Below are 18,540 nucleotides of genomic sequence, written 5' to 3'. Positions count from 1 at the left end.
CTCATGTGTGGTTCGAAGCTGCTGTATCAAAATAATAATGTGTGGTGTTCTACGTCCCAAAACAACCAAATGTGATCGAGAGAAGCCGTGGGGCACGGAGGGCTCCGGAAAATTTTTGACCTTCTGGTGTCCTTCAACGTGCACTCACACCACACAGTACACGAGCCTCTACCATTTGGCCTCCATAAAAGTGAGACCGCTGCAGCCATGACCGAACGCGCGACCCTTTGGGTCAGCGGCAGAGCATCCTAGCTACTGATCCACCGAGGCTGACAGATGCTGCTTCTATTCAGTCTGCTAAAATATCCGGGCCGTCGCAAATGCACCGTGACGCGACTCTTCACCCTCTACGCGAGTCGATGCATGAGTTCATTCATCGAGTCACGTGGCGGCGTCATTCCTTCCGTCTTGCAGGTGCAGTGCATGGTCTGCAGGTGCCACAGCCGTCGCTGCATGGTCCACGTCGCACAAAAAAGATTTCCCTCTCCTTTGTCAGTGATCGACACGCTGAAAACGTGCGACGTCCTACAAGCGCTTTTGCAACTGTTGCAAGCCGGGCAAGCAGTGTGGAATGCCGGATGACACGTGCATGTGCCACACTTTACGGCTGCTGAAACGAAACGACAACTCGGCACCAAGGAGTACTTTACTACAATATAACATCCCCTACCCTCTGAGAGGGTAGGGGATGTTACATTGAAATTGACTTGGTTGTCTGTTAGTTCTTATTAATTTTGGGTATAGCAAAGAAAAAGGAGCCCTTAAAATTTATTCCTGCATTCATGAATGGAGAACCGTGGCACAGTGCACGAGTACAATGTACAAGCATTAAAAAGCATTAGTCCATTCTAGCCGCAATACAGCCAATTGACGGTTACTTGCTGTGGCAGCTATTTATTGCGCAGAGCTCTGCAAAGACATTCGAGATTCGATCCATTTGGTGTATGTTCAAGAACAATGAGTACCGACGCCTTTTAAAACTTCCAAGGGTGTGCTCGGCGGCTAGCGCGGCAGGTTATGTGATGCACCAGAGCAGGACATGCTTAGAGCCGAAATCTCTCATTATTTCGCTTTTTTTTTCACGATAGCTTGTGACAGAATCAATGAACACTTATAGGTGTTTGTCGATGCGGACATCAAAGTGTACATGAGCTCAAGAGTAGGAACACCAGCGACGTGCCCATACAAATCGCCAAGTGCAGCTGCTGTAACGTATATCTGGCGCTCGTACCAATGAACATATGTGTGCGCAGTTTTTTCTAAGAGGAGGCCCTTTAGTTCATGAACCATGATATTTGATGACTAGGTGCACAACAGGACACAATCGCGCAAACATATTAAAATGACATACATCATCATCATCGTCATCAGCCTGACTACGTCCACTGCAGGACAAAGGCCTCTCCCATGTTCCGCCAGTTAACCCGGTCCTGTGCTTGCTGCTGCCAATTTATACCAGCAAACTTCTTAATCTCATCTGCCCACCTAACCTTCTGTCTCCCCCTAACCCGCTTTCCTTCTCTGGGAATCCAGTTAGTTACCCTTAACGACCAGCGGTTATCCTGTCTACGCGCTACATGCCCGGCCCATGTCCATTTCTTCTTCTTGATTTCAACTATGATATCCTTAACCCTCGTTTGTTCCCTAATCCACTCTGCTCTCTTCTTGTCTCTTAAGGTTACACCTACCTTTTTTCTTTCCATTGCTCGCTGCGTCGTCCTCAATTTAAGCTGAACCCTCTTTGTAAGTCTCCAGGTTTCTGCTCGGTAGCTAAGTACCGGCAAGATACAGCTGTTATATACCTTTCTCTTGAGGGATAGTGGCAATTTACCTGTCATAATTTGAGAGAACTTGCCAAATGTGCTCCACCCCATTCTTATTCTTCTAGTTACTTCAATCTCGTGGTTCGGCTCCGCGTTTATTACCTGCCCTAAGTAGACATAGTCTTTTACAACTTGAAGTGCACTATTACCTATCTCGAAGCGCTGCTCTTTTCCGAGGTTGTTGTACACTAATTTCGTTTTCTGCAGATTCATTTTAAGACCTACCTTTCTGCTCTCCTTGTCTAACTCCGTAATCATGAGTTGCAATTCGTCCCCTGAGTTACTCGGCAATGCAATGTCATCGGCGAAGCGCAGGTTACTAAGGTACTCTCCATTAACTCTTATCCCTAACTGTTCCCATTCTAGGCTTCTGAAAACCTCCTGTAAGCACGCGGTAAATAGCATTGGGGAGATTGTGTCCCCCTGCCTTACACCCTTCTTGATTGGTATTCTGTTGCTTTTTTTTTATCAAGCACTATGCATTATAACACAATGCACGGTGTGTGGGTTTTGTACTGCTGCTTCATCAAAAATGTTGTTAGAGTGCGAATAAAACAAGCTCCGCAATTGAAGCAAAAATGAAAAGCTCACTCGAAGAAATCGCATTTACTCTACGCTATGAAGTCAAGTCTTTTTTTATGAGTGAGTCATTCATCTGGTTTGTGGTCATGATTGGGACGCCTGCTTTCACGGTCTGGCGATGGACGCTGTCACCATCTAGCTCTGCCACGCGTTCTATGTTTCTCGTGCCTGGTCTATCCTCAATTCCCATACGGTCCCCTGACCATCGACACGTTTCGCCATGGCGTTTCACAGGACGATCCGAAGCTCAAGCCCCAATCGTTCCATTTCCCTTCCATGAGCTGCGGCTTCCTCTTTACGCCTGGCGGTCTCTCTCTCTCAAACGCAAGCCGCTCTCATTCTTCGGCTTCCTTACGCCTGGCCTGTACGAGCTCACAACAATCGCTAAGTCTCTTCTTATCCACGCCAGTCTTTAATCGCCTGTATGAAATTCGGCTTTCTATATGTATCATCGCCACCTCAACACCCAGCTCCTCACGCAAAAGCACTGAATCCGCTTTCCTCAACCTGGTCAAATCCATGGTCACCCAGTGCAGACTTTCGTGGCTCTGACTGCTTTGAAGGTATCTCTAATAAACACTGCCTTCACAAACCAGTACCAATTTACCCCTTTGGATAAACATCACCATCTACCCAAAACACGTGGTGGAATATTTCTACAGAAAGTGAGCACTCAACAGCATCGGTACCAGGAAAGAACTCGAACCAGATCCCACCGAATCCCGCCGCTATCAACCAGTTGATGTGACCGAGAAGCGGGGCACAGGCGGCAAGCCAGGCGCCGGGGAAGAAGGAACTCTTGCGGGGCATCTTTACTCATGCAAGAACACACGATTTATTAACATAGTTACAAGACTGAAAAACAAGGCGAGCAGACGTGACGAGAGGGCCAACGAAGGTCAGAAAGAGGGCCCCGACCGCACATGCCACGCGCTTTTCATATTCTCCATCCGTGCACGTGCATCTCCTCAAACGTGCGCTGTGTGTCCAAGCCACACTGTGGTCCCAGCCACGTCCCAGCGACGATGATGCGCGTTTCGTGCAGCGCATACAGACACCTCCTGCATTCCTGCAGGACGAGGACAGCGTTTGAACGGGACGCCGATGAGCGTCCCTTGAAGGCCATGTCCTTGCTCATTTTGCAAGGCTGCAAGAGGTCCCTCATACACACTCGTGCGTCTGCATGGATTTCTGCATTTTCTGTTCTCTGACCACTCACACGTTTTGCCTCTGCGATCTGCAACTCAAGCCTTAATTTTTCAAGGTCCCTTTTTTGGCTTAGTGATTCTTCTTTACGCCTGACAGTCTCTATTTGCTCGTCTTCTCGTGCCTTTTCCATCCTTTCTTGAATTAGCACCCAACACTCGGAAAGTTCCAATGTTGAATCCAGAATATCCGAACCAATGCAAGAACTATCAACAATCGCCAGTAGGACACGTCATATACTTGACTCCATTACGTCGTTATGACGGCGCCGATAGTTTTCTTACAGAACTTGAGTACCAAAAAAGACTGAAGTTCAGAGGCACAGAGAGGCTTGAAGCGATCAGAATTTTTTCAAGAACGTCGCTGGGAGAAATGTTTCCACTAGTTGACTTGCTTTTGTCAGGGCAACAGCATTGCCTTGATGAAGAAAAGTTCACTAGTCAAAACGCTGGCTCCATCAACATTCTCCATAGTAATTTTTAGAAGCATTTAGTCCACCACGTGTACTTTAGTTGAACTATTAAAAGTTAAGACTCACAAGTTTTTTGAAAACACGGCTACAAGAATTTCATGAGCGGGAGGATGCCTATAATTACTTGGTATCATTTGAGCTACACACCAAAAGTAAAAGAAACTGAAACTATGTAGCCGAGCCAACTCGAATTCATGTCATTTTCCCGCAACGCATTTTCCCAACAGGAGCTTGACTGCCGTCTTCACTAATTAGTCAAGCTACATTGAACTCCTGTCAGGCCAGTCAGGCTGGCAGAGAACAGGGTTTACTCACATGTACTCATGCAAAATCAATACCTGCTCAAATAGTGGTTCTAAACTCCTGTGCTCACCCGTTGCCTTTAGGAAGCGCTGAAAAACCATCGCGGAACTAGAAATCTCGCGGTTAGCACATCGCAGAGCTGCGGAATACAGTTGTTGGCCAATTAAGACATCTTTGAGGATTGTGTGGCTGACTTGTTCGGCGTTGCTCACTGCGGTTTATGTTCTCTCCCTGGCCGCCACAATTTGCGGTATTTATCTTTCCTGAAGTCCCATTGGTTGACACCAAGGATGATTAAAAAAATCGCTGCAGTGGAAACGATTGCACAGCAGTGAAAACGTGCCTATGGGAAGAATGCGACGGCGGCGGCCATCTTATTAGGGGCGTGCTAAGGTATCGCCGTTCATCGATTAAGAAAGGGAAGTTTATTGTACACGTAGAACAGAGCGTTTTCTTGGCACGCCCAACGAGTTTAATGTGAAAATTTTTTCGGGTCACATAGTGCTCCAAGGGCTTTTTAGTGTTATTAATTTTCCTTAGTAAGGAGGCAAAGTTCTTTGGAGATTCAGTCACCCATACTCGTGTCTGTGCGATATTTCGTCGGGAACAACTGTCTTTTAATATAGCACTAACGTAGCATTTACATTAACATATGAAAGCCACTTGATCTTTAAGTGGCCATGCACTACCAGAAAAGTGCATGTATCCGCAATCTTGGCAATGGCAAAAGCAGGCTTCCCTTCTGCTGGCAAGGCATTGCGGGAGCTTCCATTCCAGCATATATATTTTTTAAATCCTCCTTGGGTGACACGCAAACCGAGCGAGGCAACTGAGCACGATCCAACTTCTAATGTCGTTGAGCGAGGGGAGAGAAGGAGTGGAGGCAAGCGGTACCAACCTAGTTCTAAAAACGTTGAGCGGTACGAACGCAAGTTTATTACTTTCCGCGCTTCCCCTTATTTAAGATTCACGAAATAACGCTTAAGAAAATACATATTAACAAAAAATTACAAAGTTTTCTATTTTTTAATTGCAAAAATTTATGAAAGCCAATAAATACGATCATGAACATCAACCTCACTCTGTTCCAACGTTTTTACACTGTCTAGAAACGTTGCTCTGCTGTTCAACCGCTTCATATACGCCCGGCAATCGAAGCAGCAACCGCTACGAGCGTGCATGTTCTTTGAAACCGAAACTGGCAATGAGTTTACGGGGCCTGGCGAAAGCTGAATAATAATGATACCATAAAACGCCGTGATCACCTTGATACTTTTAGCAACTTTATGACCCGGACGCATTGTCTATAAACCCTGGAAAACGTGCGGAACGTGTTTGTTTCAGGATGCGGATCGGACGTCGCACAGTGCCTTCGAATAAAAAGAAAGACGATCTAAGCAAAAACGTAACTAGATACATTTTTATGGTTATAATTAATAATGAGAGGTATCCATATGTTTTATTTGAACTTAATAACGTGTGAACGGTAGCAAATGTTCACAACATTTTATTCAAGCGATTAGGTCCAATACACATCGCTATCAATATCAACTTCAATAAGCGCGCTTTCTAATGCGGTCTGCTGGTTCGTGTTTGCGGATAATCGAGACTAGACTGCCGATTACTTTGAGCTCAATCGGTGTGTTCGCGATGGTATCGCGTTATTCTGCGGAAGGTATCGCACATTAGAGTGCGCTTTAATGTGCAGACATGAACGTGGCCGAATCGTTCGTGAAAAGCGACGAAATCGAGGCGCAGTGCTTGGCGTTCAAGTTGCAGCTGATGAACACCGGCGAGTTTGGTAGCGAGGACTTCTCCCTAGACGCTGTCCGGAAACTTCATCGTCAAGTACAGTACGCTAGAGCGTCCGGCGTGTGAGTGTCATTACGAATTCGCGTTCAGTTTGTACTACGCGGAATAATCAGTCGTCCTTTGCTATGCCATGACGCAACTTCCGCACCTCAAGAGCTTGCAGTGATATGAATATGCACGCGTGAACTGGCTGGTTACCTGATATACCGTAACCTGTATTTGTTTGTGTGTGCGTGCATTCCAGTCACACCTATGTCACGCTGTAAACTTCCTAATCGCGCAGGCCTACGTCTTTGAAGATCGATTTGATGTATTAACCCATCTCTGACCTTGATGCCCTTTTGATGGTATAGCCGCAGCGGAGCGGCATTAAGCTGTTACAGTAACATACTCTACCGCTAGTGCATGTTTCATAGAGGCACCTTAGCCTGGGAATAAACGTGATCAAAGTTAGTATTACACGATCTCGTTTATCACCAAAAATGCTGTTTTAAAAGATGAGATGACGAACATTGTTCCCCTTTAGTACCTCAAACTTCCAAAGAGAGATATTTCAAACAAATTAATGCTATGTAAGTCGGTGGTGCAATGTGCGTTTTAAGAAGAGAGAGAGAGAGAATGAATGTTTTTGCTTATGGCACTTTACATGCTAGTCACAAGATTTTATAGCTTGGTACTCAAAAATACATGCCACTATCTTTTTTTTGTCAAATAATGTGCTTTGCATGGTATAGCATTACTAATATTTCCCTACACAGCACTGTTCTGGACATACTGAATACGCGTGTAGAAATAACCTGATGGCAGCTACTTTCCTAGCATAATCAGTACCAAAGAAGAAGATGCAAAGTATTTGTACAACTACAGAACCTGGTTTCTAATTTATCAAGCATGTTCTATCTTACAGAATTTCTGAACCTTGTGAAAGCTTGCTGTTGAATCATTTTGCTGAAAGAGGAAACAGGCACGTGGATAGTTTGGATGGTAAGGCCCGGTTTTTTGAGTTTACGAGAAATGCGATGCCGATACTTGGCCGTCAGTGCCTGATGCGTAGTCCTTTTACTCGTAGGCCTCAACAACTTTTCAAGTGCTGTTACCCACTCTGCACAGACTTCAAAAAACTGCAAGTATTATTCCATTATTGCTATTCTCTGGCTTGCTTTTTTTTCTTTAATGATGGGCTACAGTTCATTAGGCCAAAAAGAAAATTTGTCTGGTATTAACAATCAGAGTAGCTTAGGCATTAACAATCAGAGTAGCTTAGGCGGGAGCTAGTTGGTATGGCATCATTGTAGGTTGTATGGTTCCACCGCAGATAACTGCATTTGGACAGAATAGTTTACTCGACCACCCAAAATGAACAAGGCTCTTGCGTGCACACTTTTAATGTGACGCATACACAAACTACAAGCAGTGACAAGCATTGGTAGTAACCACAGAGCTTTGAAAAATTTTGATTAAGGTCAGATGGCCAGTATTTATGAACCGGTGATGCAGTTATCATAAGCAGGTCATAACTCAACTAATCAATCAACAGCTGCCGGTTATACTCTTACGGGTCATGCCAACTTCACTCTCTCGATCGTATAATGTTGAAATTAAGGAAATAAGTTGCAATTCACAGGAACATTTAAACATGATTTGAAATGAGTAACATCGGCCAGCGTTGAATTCATGCAAAATTACAGAACTCATTTTTATACTATGAAAACACACACATTTTTTTAGAAATAAAATTGCTGAATGACACTGTGCCTTAATATTAATGCATGGAAGCACATGCCTCCCGTCATTGCGATATATATGTATATTTTTTTGAATGGTATATATATATATATATATATATATATATATATATATATATATATATATATATATATATATATATATATATATATATATCTGCTCACGGCTGGTTATTTTTTCATCCGCTTTTCTTTCTTCTTATTTACATTCCATTGGTTCTAATAGCTTCTCCTGTACATTCCTTGGCATTACTGTCTGTTAAATCTCATATATATATATATATATATATATATATATATATATATATATATATATATATATATATATATATATCGCAATGGTGGGAGGCATGTGCTTCCATGCATTAATATTAAGGCACAGTGTCATTCAGCAATTTTGTTTCTTAAAAAATGTGTTTGTTTTCATAGTATAAAAAACGAGTTCTGTAATTTTGCATAAATTCAATGCTGGCCGATGTTAATGGTATACATTAAAATAGTTTATTTACTTGCGAGCACTTCAATTAGATTAAGAATACTAGTACATCACTGTTAAACTTTAGTTGAGTGAGTGTTGCAACACGTTCTTCTGATTCTTAAAACTTGGAGTGCAAAGAAATCTTTTTTACTTCCTCTTCATCTGCCATTCATTGCTTTTTGTGCGGCATCTTTTAAATTAGTACTCTTTCCTGAAACGTGATGGTTATATTTAGTATTCATACATAGTGAGATTTTTTTAATACGTTACAGATGCTGACCAGTGGCGATCACAACTTGTGAAACTGAGTGATGAGGAGCTTTTAAAATTCCTGCCTGAAGGTACCAGGAATGGCCAGCCTGTGAGACTCACCATCAATGCTCCTTGCATCGTCCTTTCTAGAAGAGTTGCGCATTATCAAACGTCAGAGGTGGCAGGCCGCAAAGGCTTTGTGGATGCGTCCAAGGGTTATTTACTTTATATACCGTTTCTTTATAACAATGGCAGAAAAATGGGCCAGTTTGTTAATCATGGTTGTCGAACAGTGGCACATAAGCAAGTGATGAACAGATAAGCACTTGTACGTCTCTTTCGTCTTCATCTCTTGTTTATGACGTGTTCTTAGACGATTATGTTTTGTGATATCCTGGCATCCTACTTCTTTATTTTGTCATGCAGTTCTTCGAATTAAGCACTAAAATAAAAAAAAATGTAGCCCTAAAAAAGAGGCTTTCATAACTGAGAAAATTATGTAAATGTGAAGAAAGAGAAAGGACACCACCACCTCAGTATTGTGGAATCGTTTCCTGCTGATGAATATTGTTTTTTTACCAACAACATAAATGAGAATGCAAATCTCATTGTGTTCAAAACTACATGATAGGTAATAGGACCACTTTCAATTCAATTAATATAAGAACGAACCCGACTTCAAACGCATTTGCCTGTTTTGGCAGTTGCACAGGGCTTCCCCCCTGTGAACTCTGCGATTCGCCAAAGGTCTTCTTGGAGCGGTTGTTGGCGCAGTACCCAAATGTGTGGGTGTGCAGAGAGACAGGCACGGATTGCATTCAGCATGACATGAAATTGCTACGCAAATTTATTGTATTGCAAGCTCCTGTCAGATGATTTGTTGCATCCTACTGCTGCGATTTCTCACTGCCGGCGCTTTCAATATTTCAGGGAATGGATGATGCCACAGACGAGTACGAAGTCCTCGTCGAAATTATGAAACGAAAGCCTCTTGTTCCGAAAAAGTCGGGCAGCTTGCCGGACAGGAGCGAGCTCTCTCAATCTTTGAGGGAAGTCGAAGCAGCTGGTGTAGCAGAGTTGCCTCTGAGGAACACTCCAACGAATGGGGCGGCCCCGCCGTCCAAATATTTCGCTGATAACTCCAGACGAACCACCAGTGAACGATTTAAAAATGGTGTTCATCAGAAGGGAAGACCAAACTCATCAGGTGTGTGTGCGCAGATATGCTGCTATTAGAATTTTCCTAATAAGGAAAACATGTACAGCAAGGCTTGCCAAGTTTTACAAAAGAAAATATTTGTGGTACTACCACTACACCAACTTATGTAACATGATCTGGCCATCTGATTTTTTCTGTGCTCGCAGAGTGTGATGGTAGACATTGCAAAACAATTGATAGTTCCTCACACGAAAATTAACATTGGATTGCCACATTTTTCATGAACCAGCAGGTTCCTGTTTGCATTTTTTCTGCTTGCTAACCTCTCTTAAATCGCTTTTAAAACATTACTTCCCCAGATGTGCATTTTTTTTGTCACCACAATTGCTGTTACTGTCTATTTTAAGGCTGGAACAGCCAGATGATGTATTGATGCATATCTTCACTGCCTTATTTGCTTATTCAAATACATATAAGAGCAATACTAGTAACACCTTCAATGCTTCTGTTTATAATTGTATCAGTAAAATTGCTGTGTTCCTTAATGGAATGGCTTTGCGCCTTCTACAATACAGAAACAGCTGAAACAAGACTTTCTTTGGCACAAGATCTGTCGTGTAGAACCTTTTTATCTTCATTTGTCTATTACTATTTGTGTGTCTTTCTCACAGATCGAACTTATTCCTTCTCAGATGCAATTCGGACCAAATTACAGCTGTCGTCAGACAAGGTCTATGCCTCCGTGCACTGGGAGAAGTGAAATTGTTGAGAGAAATTATCAGACAGGAAGCTCTTTCCTGTGCAGTCATTGTTCTTTATGTTCTCTAATTTTCTCAGCAGTGGAAGCATGAATCACTTGTAGCCGGACCTTGTATAGCCCGTGGTCCTGAAATTAGAATTTGTAACTTGCATGTTGCCTTATCTAGCATTACTTCATTGACTTCCCGGTTTTCTTTATAGAAAGTGTGCCATCTGGTGCCCCCACCTTTCTTACTGCCAGGGAACAATTGGTAAGCACTGCACAGTTTATGAAGCACCCTGGCAAAAAGACAAACGTTATAATGCATTGTTGCCTTTCTTTCTTGAACACAAAACAAATAGATTGCTTAAGATAAACCCTGCTGTTATTTTTGTTTTTTGTATTCATGCACATTTGATTCCTAGTACAAACTGTTCTGCAGTCTCTGTGAAAATTTTGTTATCTTGCAGCAATTCGAGCAGCAAAAGAACAATGGAGGACAGGGTCGCACGAAAACCTTAGGAGGAAAGTAAGTCAACTTGTTCGTGAATCATTCTTGAGTTAGCGGTGTGTCTGTTTTTCTTGCTTTTGTACTAAGTCTTTTTCCCATTGCTTGCCCCGAGAACAGAATGCCAACTTAAATAGTGCTGCTGTAAAACCACGTTTGCTATTTTAAACTTGTTAAAGGCACCGGACTGCCAGTGTGTACATATGTCTGCATTCCTTCTCACAAACACTTTCTCCAAATGTGCTTTTTTTTTTTTTTGTAACTTTGCCCCGCCGCAGTGGTCTAGTGGCTAAGGTACTCGGCTGTTGACCCGCAGGTCGCGGGTTCGATTCCCGGCTGCGGCGGCTGCATTTCCGATGGAGGCGGAAATGTTGTAGGCCCGTGTGCTCAGATTTGGGTGCACGTTAAAGAACCCCAGGTGGTCGAAATTTCCGGAGCCCTCCACTACGGCGTCTCTCATAATCATATGGTGGTTTTGGGACGTTAAACCCCACAAATCAATCATTTTTTGTAACTTTTTTTTCAGGAGAACCCTGACCAGCCAATTTGTTCAGCCTTTACTTCGATCAAATGAAAACAATTCTGGTAGCCCTTCCATCGGGTCCACTGTGGCTAACTGCAACAGCGGTGTGGAGGAGTGCGAGGCCTTGAAGAACATAGATGCTAAGCTCATTGAACTTGTCAAAAGTGAGGTGAGCAGACATTCAGACCATGGTCATGCAGATTGCAGCCTTAAGAACTGTTGCGATTTCCTTCATGAAATTGTTAAGTTCGCTTATGTTTTGGTGTATATGGTAATGTGTTTGAGCAGATCTGCATGTAGCACAGAAATAAAACACATATTGCCTGTACACCCTCCAGAACTTATGAGGTTCTTATTACTTTGGATGCATGAAACCTAATATGCTCTTCTTACTGCTCATTTTCGTTATGCTGTTCATACAGTGATCTCCACTGTTAACTAAGGTAACATAAACATTTGCCGTACCAAATTGAGAACGCTAATCACGACTTAGCATTAAGCTGCACTGCATGAAGTAGGGGGACAGGGCGATGGGGTTGAAGCATGCGGTCATGAAATTTATGATCGCCATAAATTTAATGACCGAGTACTTCTTCCTGCACAGAAAACTTGTGAATGTGTGTGCATCTATTAAAACAATAAAAAACTGAATCTGACGTGGGCTAGATGGGGTATAGTTGATGGTAGCGATCATAGGCGTGTGCAGAGTTCACTTGGGGGGGGGGGGGGCAAAGGTTTATTGCAATGGCCCCCCCCTTCTTATTGAGTATGTGGCAGGCTGCGCCCTCCCTCAGATGACTGGGGAGACGGCCCCCCTGCACCCCCCGCTCCTGTATGCTAACCTATGATAGTGTCTGAAAAGTTAGGAAAAAGGGAGCATATTTGGGTGACTCTTCTAACCGCTTTCTTTCTTGTTTTCTTTTGCTCTCGCATTGATGATTACTATCATCAATAGCAGGGAGGTCGCTGGTGTTCGTGTGTAATATGGGAAGTTTTCAAATAAAGAGGATACGTGTGATGTGGTGAGTAATGCAGGCGAGGTGTCGTACAAGGCAGTTTATAATTAGCATAAATGTGCGCAGTCTATGTCTTCTCTAGAGAATTCATATCCCACATAATTCTGACTATAGGCTTAAAATATTCGTCCCAAACTACTCCAGATAATGGACAATGGCCCGGGCGTTCATTGGGACGATATAGCGGGCCTGGAGTTTGCTAAACAGAGTGTCAAGGAAATGGTGGTTTGGCCAATGTTAAGACCGTGAGTACAACCTCGCTTTCTCTTTCTCCACAGCAATTATATGCCAAAAGATATGACAGCATGTTAAAATTGCATCTACGAGAAAGTGTTGTAGAATAAGTTGTAAAAGAAAAGAAACAAGGCTTGGCTAAGAAAAGTGATTGTCTTATGATTTGAAGCCTTGATAAGTTCAAGTGCGGAAAACATTGTAAACTTTTACACTATGTTTAAATGAGACATGGCTTAAGAACAATAGCTCAAAACACTCTTAACCGTTGGTCCGTGTTCTTCAGCGACATCTTTACAGGTCTGAGACAGCCGCCCAAGGGACTTCTCCTGTTTGGCCCTCCAGGAACAGGCAAGACACTGATAGGTATACCTCATAGGTTTATGACTCATCACATGAGGCTGTTGGCCTGCGTTACATGGATGTTGGTCTTGTACTGCGTTACATGGCACGTACTGTTGTTCTGCTTCCAGGCAAATGCATCGCTTCCCAAGCCGGTGCAACGTTCTTCTGCATCAGTGCATCTTCCCTGACATCAAAATGGGTACATTTTTACAATTTATCATACTGCATCATTTTCGCTACAGCTCACGCCTACTGTGAAATTATCTATATAACAGAGGGCTCCGTTTGTCTTGGCCAAATTTTCATTTTTTACAAATGGTTTGGCTGTTTCAACCGTGAATGCCACTATGCACAAGATTGTTTTCGCGCCGAGTGCATTAGGCGCCCTTGTTGAATCAGTGCGACAGAGATGGCTGTCGAACAGGAACAATGTGCCTCAAAAGACTGGCGTTTTAGTAGAGGCACCTATCTTTGTCAAAGGCACCTCATCATCCTTGGCGTATTTGTTTCGAAATGGTTAGCCACTAGCATCACATCACGCTGTTCCCTTCAGTACTTAGCGATTAATTTAGTAACACTCAAGGACTACCTGAAAAACTGTTGAGAGTATATAAATGCATTTCTTCCATTATGGAACCAGTGTGGCCAGTGTATACGCATACGGACGAGAAAGACAAAGAGCTGTGCTGTGATTGAGTGTGAACCCGCGCTACTGACAGTCTTTGCAGTGCCTTGCCAGGCCTTGAACTTCCGTCAATCACAACCTATCTTGCCACACGTCATGGTTGAGACGGGGATCATGTTTTACTTTACTTAATTTCTAGCCGTTTTATTCTGCTGGTATAACTGCAGGATGACAGCGTTTATCTGCATTTAGGAGCAGTCTAGTAGAACGTATAATGATTTTCACGTGCGAGCTGTCAGGACTTAAAATGAAGTACTATTTGTCCAAACAACTGTCTGCTATGCTGTCAAAAAAATTTACGAAAGTGCTTAAAGGTAAAAGTTCAACCCAGGATTTAGATTGCTTATCAAAGCCTACCATGTGACATACATTGGTATGTACCGTGACATGTTGTGCAACAGAGTACCAGAGGAATGAGCAGTGAAAGCCCTCTGCAAAGTTTTAGAATGATCGGTCTTTTCTTTTTTAGTTAGTTAATAAATCACATTTGAGGTGGGCAGCACAAAATGAACTAAAGAAGAAGAGCGAAACAGACGCACCACCGGCAAACGATATACATAACATTGATGTACGCAGATGTCAGAACCGTGGTTTTTTTTTTGCATTTCTTTGTGTAACTTTCTTTGCCTTGTTCACTGGAGAGAAAATTTAAAGTTTTTCGGTTTTTATTCTGTCCATCTGTGCAGGTTGGTGAAGGGGAGAAGATGGTGAGAGCACTGTTTGCTGTAGCAAGGAGCTGCCAGCCCGCCGTGGTATTCATAGACGAGATAGACTCCCTTCTCTCGCAACGCTGTGAAAGCGAGCACGAGTCCTCGCGACGCATCAAGACAGAGTTCCTTGTGCAGCTGGTGAGATTTCTTGCATTGATGTTATGGTCATGTAGCAAGAAAAAGTAGAGGTAGTCCGAATATTACTCTACGGCGCAACCGTATGCTCCTATGTTCTCATCTCCATCTTTACCACAGGATGGAGCCAGTACAAAAGGGGACGAGCGACTTCTCATTGTGGGTGCCACAAATAGGTAATCATCTCTTTTATCTTAAAGGGGTCCTGCACTGCTTCTCCAACCAGTGTTAAATGGTCCCAGTATCAGTGTTAATTGGCACACGAACCGGTTGCCGCAAAAATTTTTAGAATTCGTCAACAATGAGCGGAGTTACAGCGATGTACCGGGCTTTAAGCGTATCTCTGTTCTATCATCATGACGAGCATGCTAGAAGCTACACAAGAAGGAATAGCCCGGAAAAAAGAAGTTGCTTCACTTTATCATTCCTTGAGGTATTCGCATGTGCGAGGCAGAACTTAGATGATAGCGCCACCCGGAAATCACTGAAGTGGGGCGTAAAATCTGCCTCGTACGTTTACCTCCAGTCAGTGTATTAAGGGAAGAGTTATGGCCTCACAGGTTTGACAAAAATGACAGCTAAAAACCTCTTATGCTGCCTGTGAAGAATTGTTCATTCCTGGAAAGCCAGCAACCAAAGGCTGGCCACTGCGACAATCACGACATCACTTCATTTTCGTATTTTTAATCCACTGCAAAGCATGTTGTCTTTCGGACTCAACCAATGGTAAGGGGAGACAGGGATGAAAACTTTGCACCACCACTTCTTCTTAGTCGGGAACCCTGTACTCGTATATCGTCATTCCATATGCTACACTGCTGTGCACCAAAGGAAAATGCACGCCTTTCTCATTGTCGATCACATGAGAGTGCAGTAAATTAATGGCACGGGCTTGTGTAACCTTGCGCACAGGCCCAAAGAGCTCGACGAGGCCGCTCGGAGACGTCTGGCAAAGCGTCTGTACATCCCTCTGCCCGAAAAAGCAGCCCGTCGGCAGATGGTTTGCCGTCTGCTGGCTCAGGTGAAGCACTGCCTCAGCGAGGAGGACATTGACAGCGTGGCATCGCTGACCCAGGGTTACTCGGGCGCAGACATGGCCCAGTTGTGCAAAGAGGCTGCCTTAGGACCCATCCGGAGCCTCAGCTTTGAGACACTTCAGCACATCACAGCACAGCAGGCAAGGACTCTCCTCCCCTTAGTACTACACTCAAACAGGCTTATGATATGCATAGATTGAGGGAATTGCAGAGTATATTTGACAAAACAAAACGTTCTTTTAGTTCTGCACTGTAGAAACTTTCGAACAGCTGTACGTCTACAAGTGTATGTTATTGGCTGTCCAGTGAACTCTGGTAGGGGTAGCTCAGCACGCGTCTCGTGTCAAGCGATTTCTAGCAAGATCTCTTGACCTGCCGGCTCCGGCAGTGGTCTTTCAGTGAATGCTCCCCATCACGCGATTTGCAACCACTGCAGCCGGAATCCTGCCAAGTGTGCATTGACAATTGTACGGTGCTGCATGCCGCACTGTACAACTGGGAAGACAAGAGCATCTCGCAAGGAAAGCAAAGCATAAAGCTCTTGCAATAATGTACGCAACATATTTCACTAAAGAAAGCATTGTCTTGCCCTGATAAAGACAAGTGATTTTTGGGAGCGTTTTACACCACAGTTGATCAGTTTGAGCCTCTATCTTTTTGACTCTTGAGTTATAGAAGTTAGCCAGCACTGTTAACGACACATGCTCAGAGTTTTTTTATTATTAATCTGTTTCTAGGTTCGCCCAGTAGCATTCAAAGACTTTGAAGAAGCATTGTGCCAAGTGCGGGCTAGCGTTTCGCAAGACGACCTCCATGGCTACGTTGAGTGGAACTCTATGTACGGCAGCACACCAGCAGTCCAAGCGAATGACTAGACTGTCTGCACTAGGACATAAGTTAGAAAGAGCTTTTGCCTGTACATATATATACATATGTACAAATAAAGATGGAAATTTCTTGTATCAAGGCTGGCCAAAAGCATGGGCTACCACCTGTGATTTGGGTGGCAGCATTGAAATCTTTCGTAGGCACTGCTTGGAAAGTGGTGTAGAAGACTGGGTGTAATAACGAACAAGCAGTTGGTGTACTCCACTTTAATCATTAATGCCATCGTACACATCGAAAAAAAGAGGGGGCATCAGAAAACGTAAAATGCGGACATCGCAACCAAAATAGGAAAAAAGAAATGCGACTGTGGTGACACATTCACCATTTTAGCCTTGGTACGCATAAAAAATGACCACTCTACTGTCACAAGACTGATTAAGTGCCATCTAGCAAAAAACAGGGAGAGAGATCAGCACATATTTAATATTGGACCAATACAACTCGTACAGAGGTACCAAGTCTCACTGGTCTAAAACTCAGATCTCTGCTGCTTAAAACTAAGCACAACCAGGCAAATTAATACCAAAGTGCATTTGCAACGCAACCCAGGGTATTTTAGTACACTTAGGTCCATAAAAAAAAAAAAAGAGAAATTGACACACATTTACTACTGGACCAGAACAACTCTAGCAGGTGGAAAGTTCGCAATGGTTTAACTCAGATCTATACGCACAACCAGACAAATTAATTCTAAATGCATTTGAAAAGCAACCCAGCGCACTTCAGTGCACTTGGGTTAATATCTCCATGTAAATATAATATTGCACACACTGGGAAAACCATGCACGATGCACTTGACACTGCAGAAGTGCTGTCCTATAAATGAAAACAAGATGGCAACATAAATAATGTTGCGTCATGTTTGTAAACTTGCCCCATCAAACCAAACTAAATCATCATTGAGATAAAGCCAGTCTGCATAGAAATTGACTACAGTTTCAAACATTCTATGCTGTTATTAACATATCGCTGTAAAAGAACAACATGTCAGATCTGAGAAGTGAAAATGCCGAGGAACTCCCAGATCTGGATAACAACAAACATGGACAATAGTATGGAGAAAAGATGGACTAGAGGAGATTGCAGTGTAATACGAGACACTAGTGAAGAAAGGTGATGGAAAGAACTTAACTGTGATAACACTTCAACATGTTAGGTGCTCATGATGTTAAAAACTAAGTGCTCTTGCAATTCGTGGCACACAAATATAAATACAGTTCAACCGTGCACACATTCCTCCGTAACAGTCTTGCCCCAGAATGATGTAACAAAAAATATTTCACAGCGACGGGTAAGGCACAGCATCAGTTGCAATTCTCGAGAAACCGTCGTGCGAGGTAATCGAAAACTGTGCAACCAGGGTATGAAAAAGCAAAAGGGCTAGTTTGCAACTTCGCTACATCCCTCATCAGACGTCAGCTAATTCTATATGTTGAAATGTCAATTTTAATGCATTTGCTGGAGCTTCTGGGTTGTCACAACAGACAGCAATTGAAAAAATTTGTCCTCTTTTGTACGAGTTCTGCAATCGCAGATGTTGGCTTTTGGTGACCGAACACTTAAAGATGTTTGAGATACAACAACTATATCAATTGTTACACGCTTCAACACTTAGCGTTTGTGAAAAGTCTTCGATGAAGATGCTGCTGTTGAAGAACCAGTCACGTGACCGCAGCAAACACTTACAAGGTTGCAGTGCAGCTTTGACTGGAAATGTTGCTAAATGCAGGCAGTGCACTTTTATAAATGTAATTATCTCCATTACCTGCATTGCTGTGTCATTATCTTGGTGCATATGCAATCACAGACAAAGTGCCAAAAGAAGGAATTGAACAATCTTCGTCCAATCTTGCAGCTGCAACTTTCTACACCAGAGCTAAAAATACCAGAG

The 18,540-nt window shown here is 43.2% G+C and overlaps 1 protein-coding gene across 1 annotated transcript; it reads left to right on the top strand.

The window, feature by feature from the left end:
- The first annotated feature begins 5,952 nt into the window (after window positions 1-5,952).
- Window positions 5,953-16,727, top strand: LOC119173726 (fidgetin-like protein 1). Its single transcript, XM_037424518.2, has 15 exons — window positions 5,953-6,260; window positions 7,106-7,182; window positions 7,268-7,321; window positions 8,694-8,782; window positions 9,604-9,880; window positions 10,793-10,842; window positions 11,042-11,100; window positions 11,606-11,771; window positions 12,763-12,863; window positions 13,136-13,215; window positions 13,323-13,393; window positions 14,566-14,727; window positions 14,845-14,900; window positions 15,637-15,901; window positions 16,499-16,727. Exons 1-15 carry the CDS (start codon window positions 6,097-6,099, stop codon window positions 16,634-16,636), a joined length of 1,809 nt encoding a protein of 602 aa, XP_037280415.2. The 5' UTR covers window positions 5,953-6,096; the 3' UTR covers window positions 16,637-16,727.
- The last annotated feature ends 1,813 nt before the right edge of the window (window positions 16,728-18,540 follow it).

This window comes from Rhipicephalus microplus, chromosome 3, assembly GCF_043290135.1.
Source record: "Rhipicephalus microplus isolate Deutch F79 chromosome 3, USDA_Rmic, whole genome shotgun sequence".
Taxonomy (NCBI): domain Eukaryota; kingdom Metazoa; phylum Arthropoda; class Arachnida; order Ixodida; family Ixodidae; genus Rhipicephalus; species Rhipicephalus microplus.
This window is presented reverse-complemented; position numbering and strand designations above follow the sequence as displayed.

Excerpts from the sequence above, each read along its gene's own strand:
- LOC119173726 (XM_037424518.2), top strand. The coding sequence starts at position 6,097 with ATGAACGTGGCCGAATCGTTCGTGAAAAGCGACGAAATCGAGGCGCAG. Across the intron at positions 9,881-10,792 it reads GGGAAGACCAAACTCATCAG|AAAGTGTGCCATCTGGTGCC; the intron begins GTGTGTGTGCGC and ends TTTTCTTTATAG. Across the intron at positions 13,216-13,322 it reads AACAGGCAAGACACTGATAG|GCAAATGCATCGCTTCCCAA; the intron begins GTATACCTCATA and ends TTCTGCTTCCAG.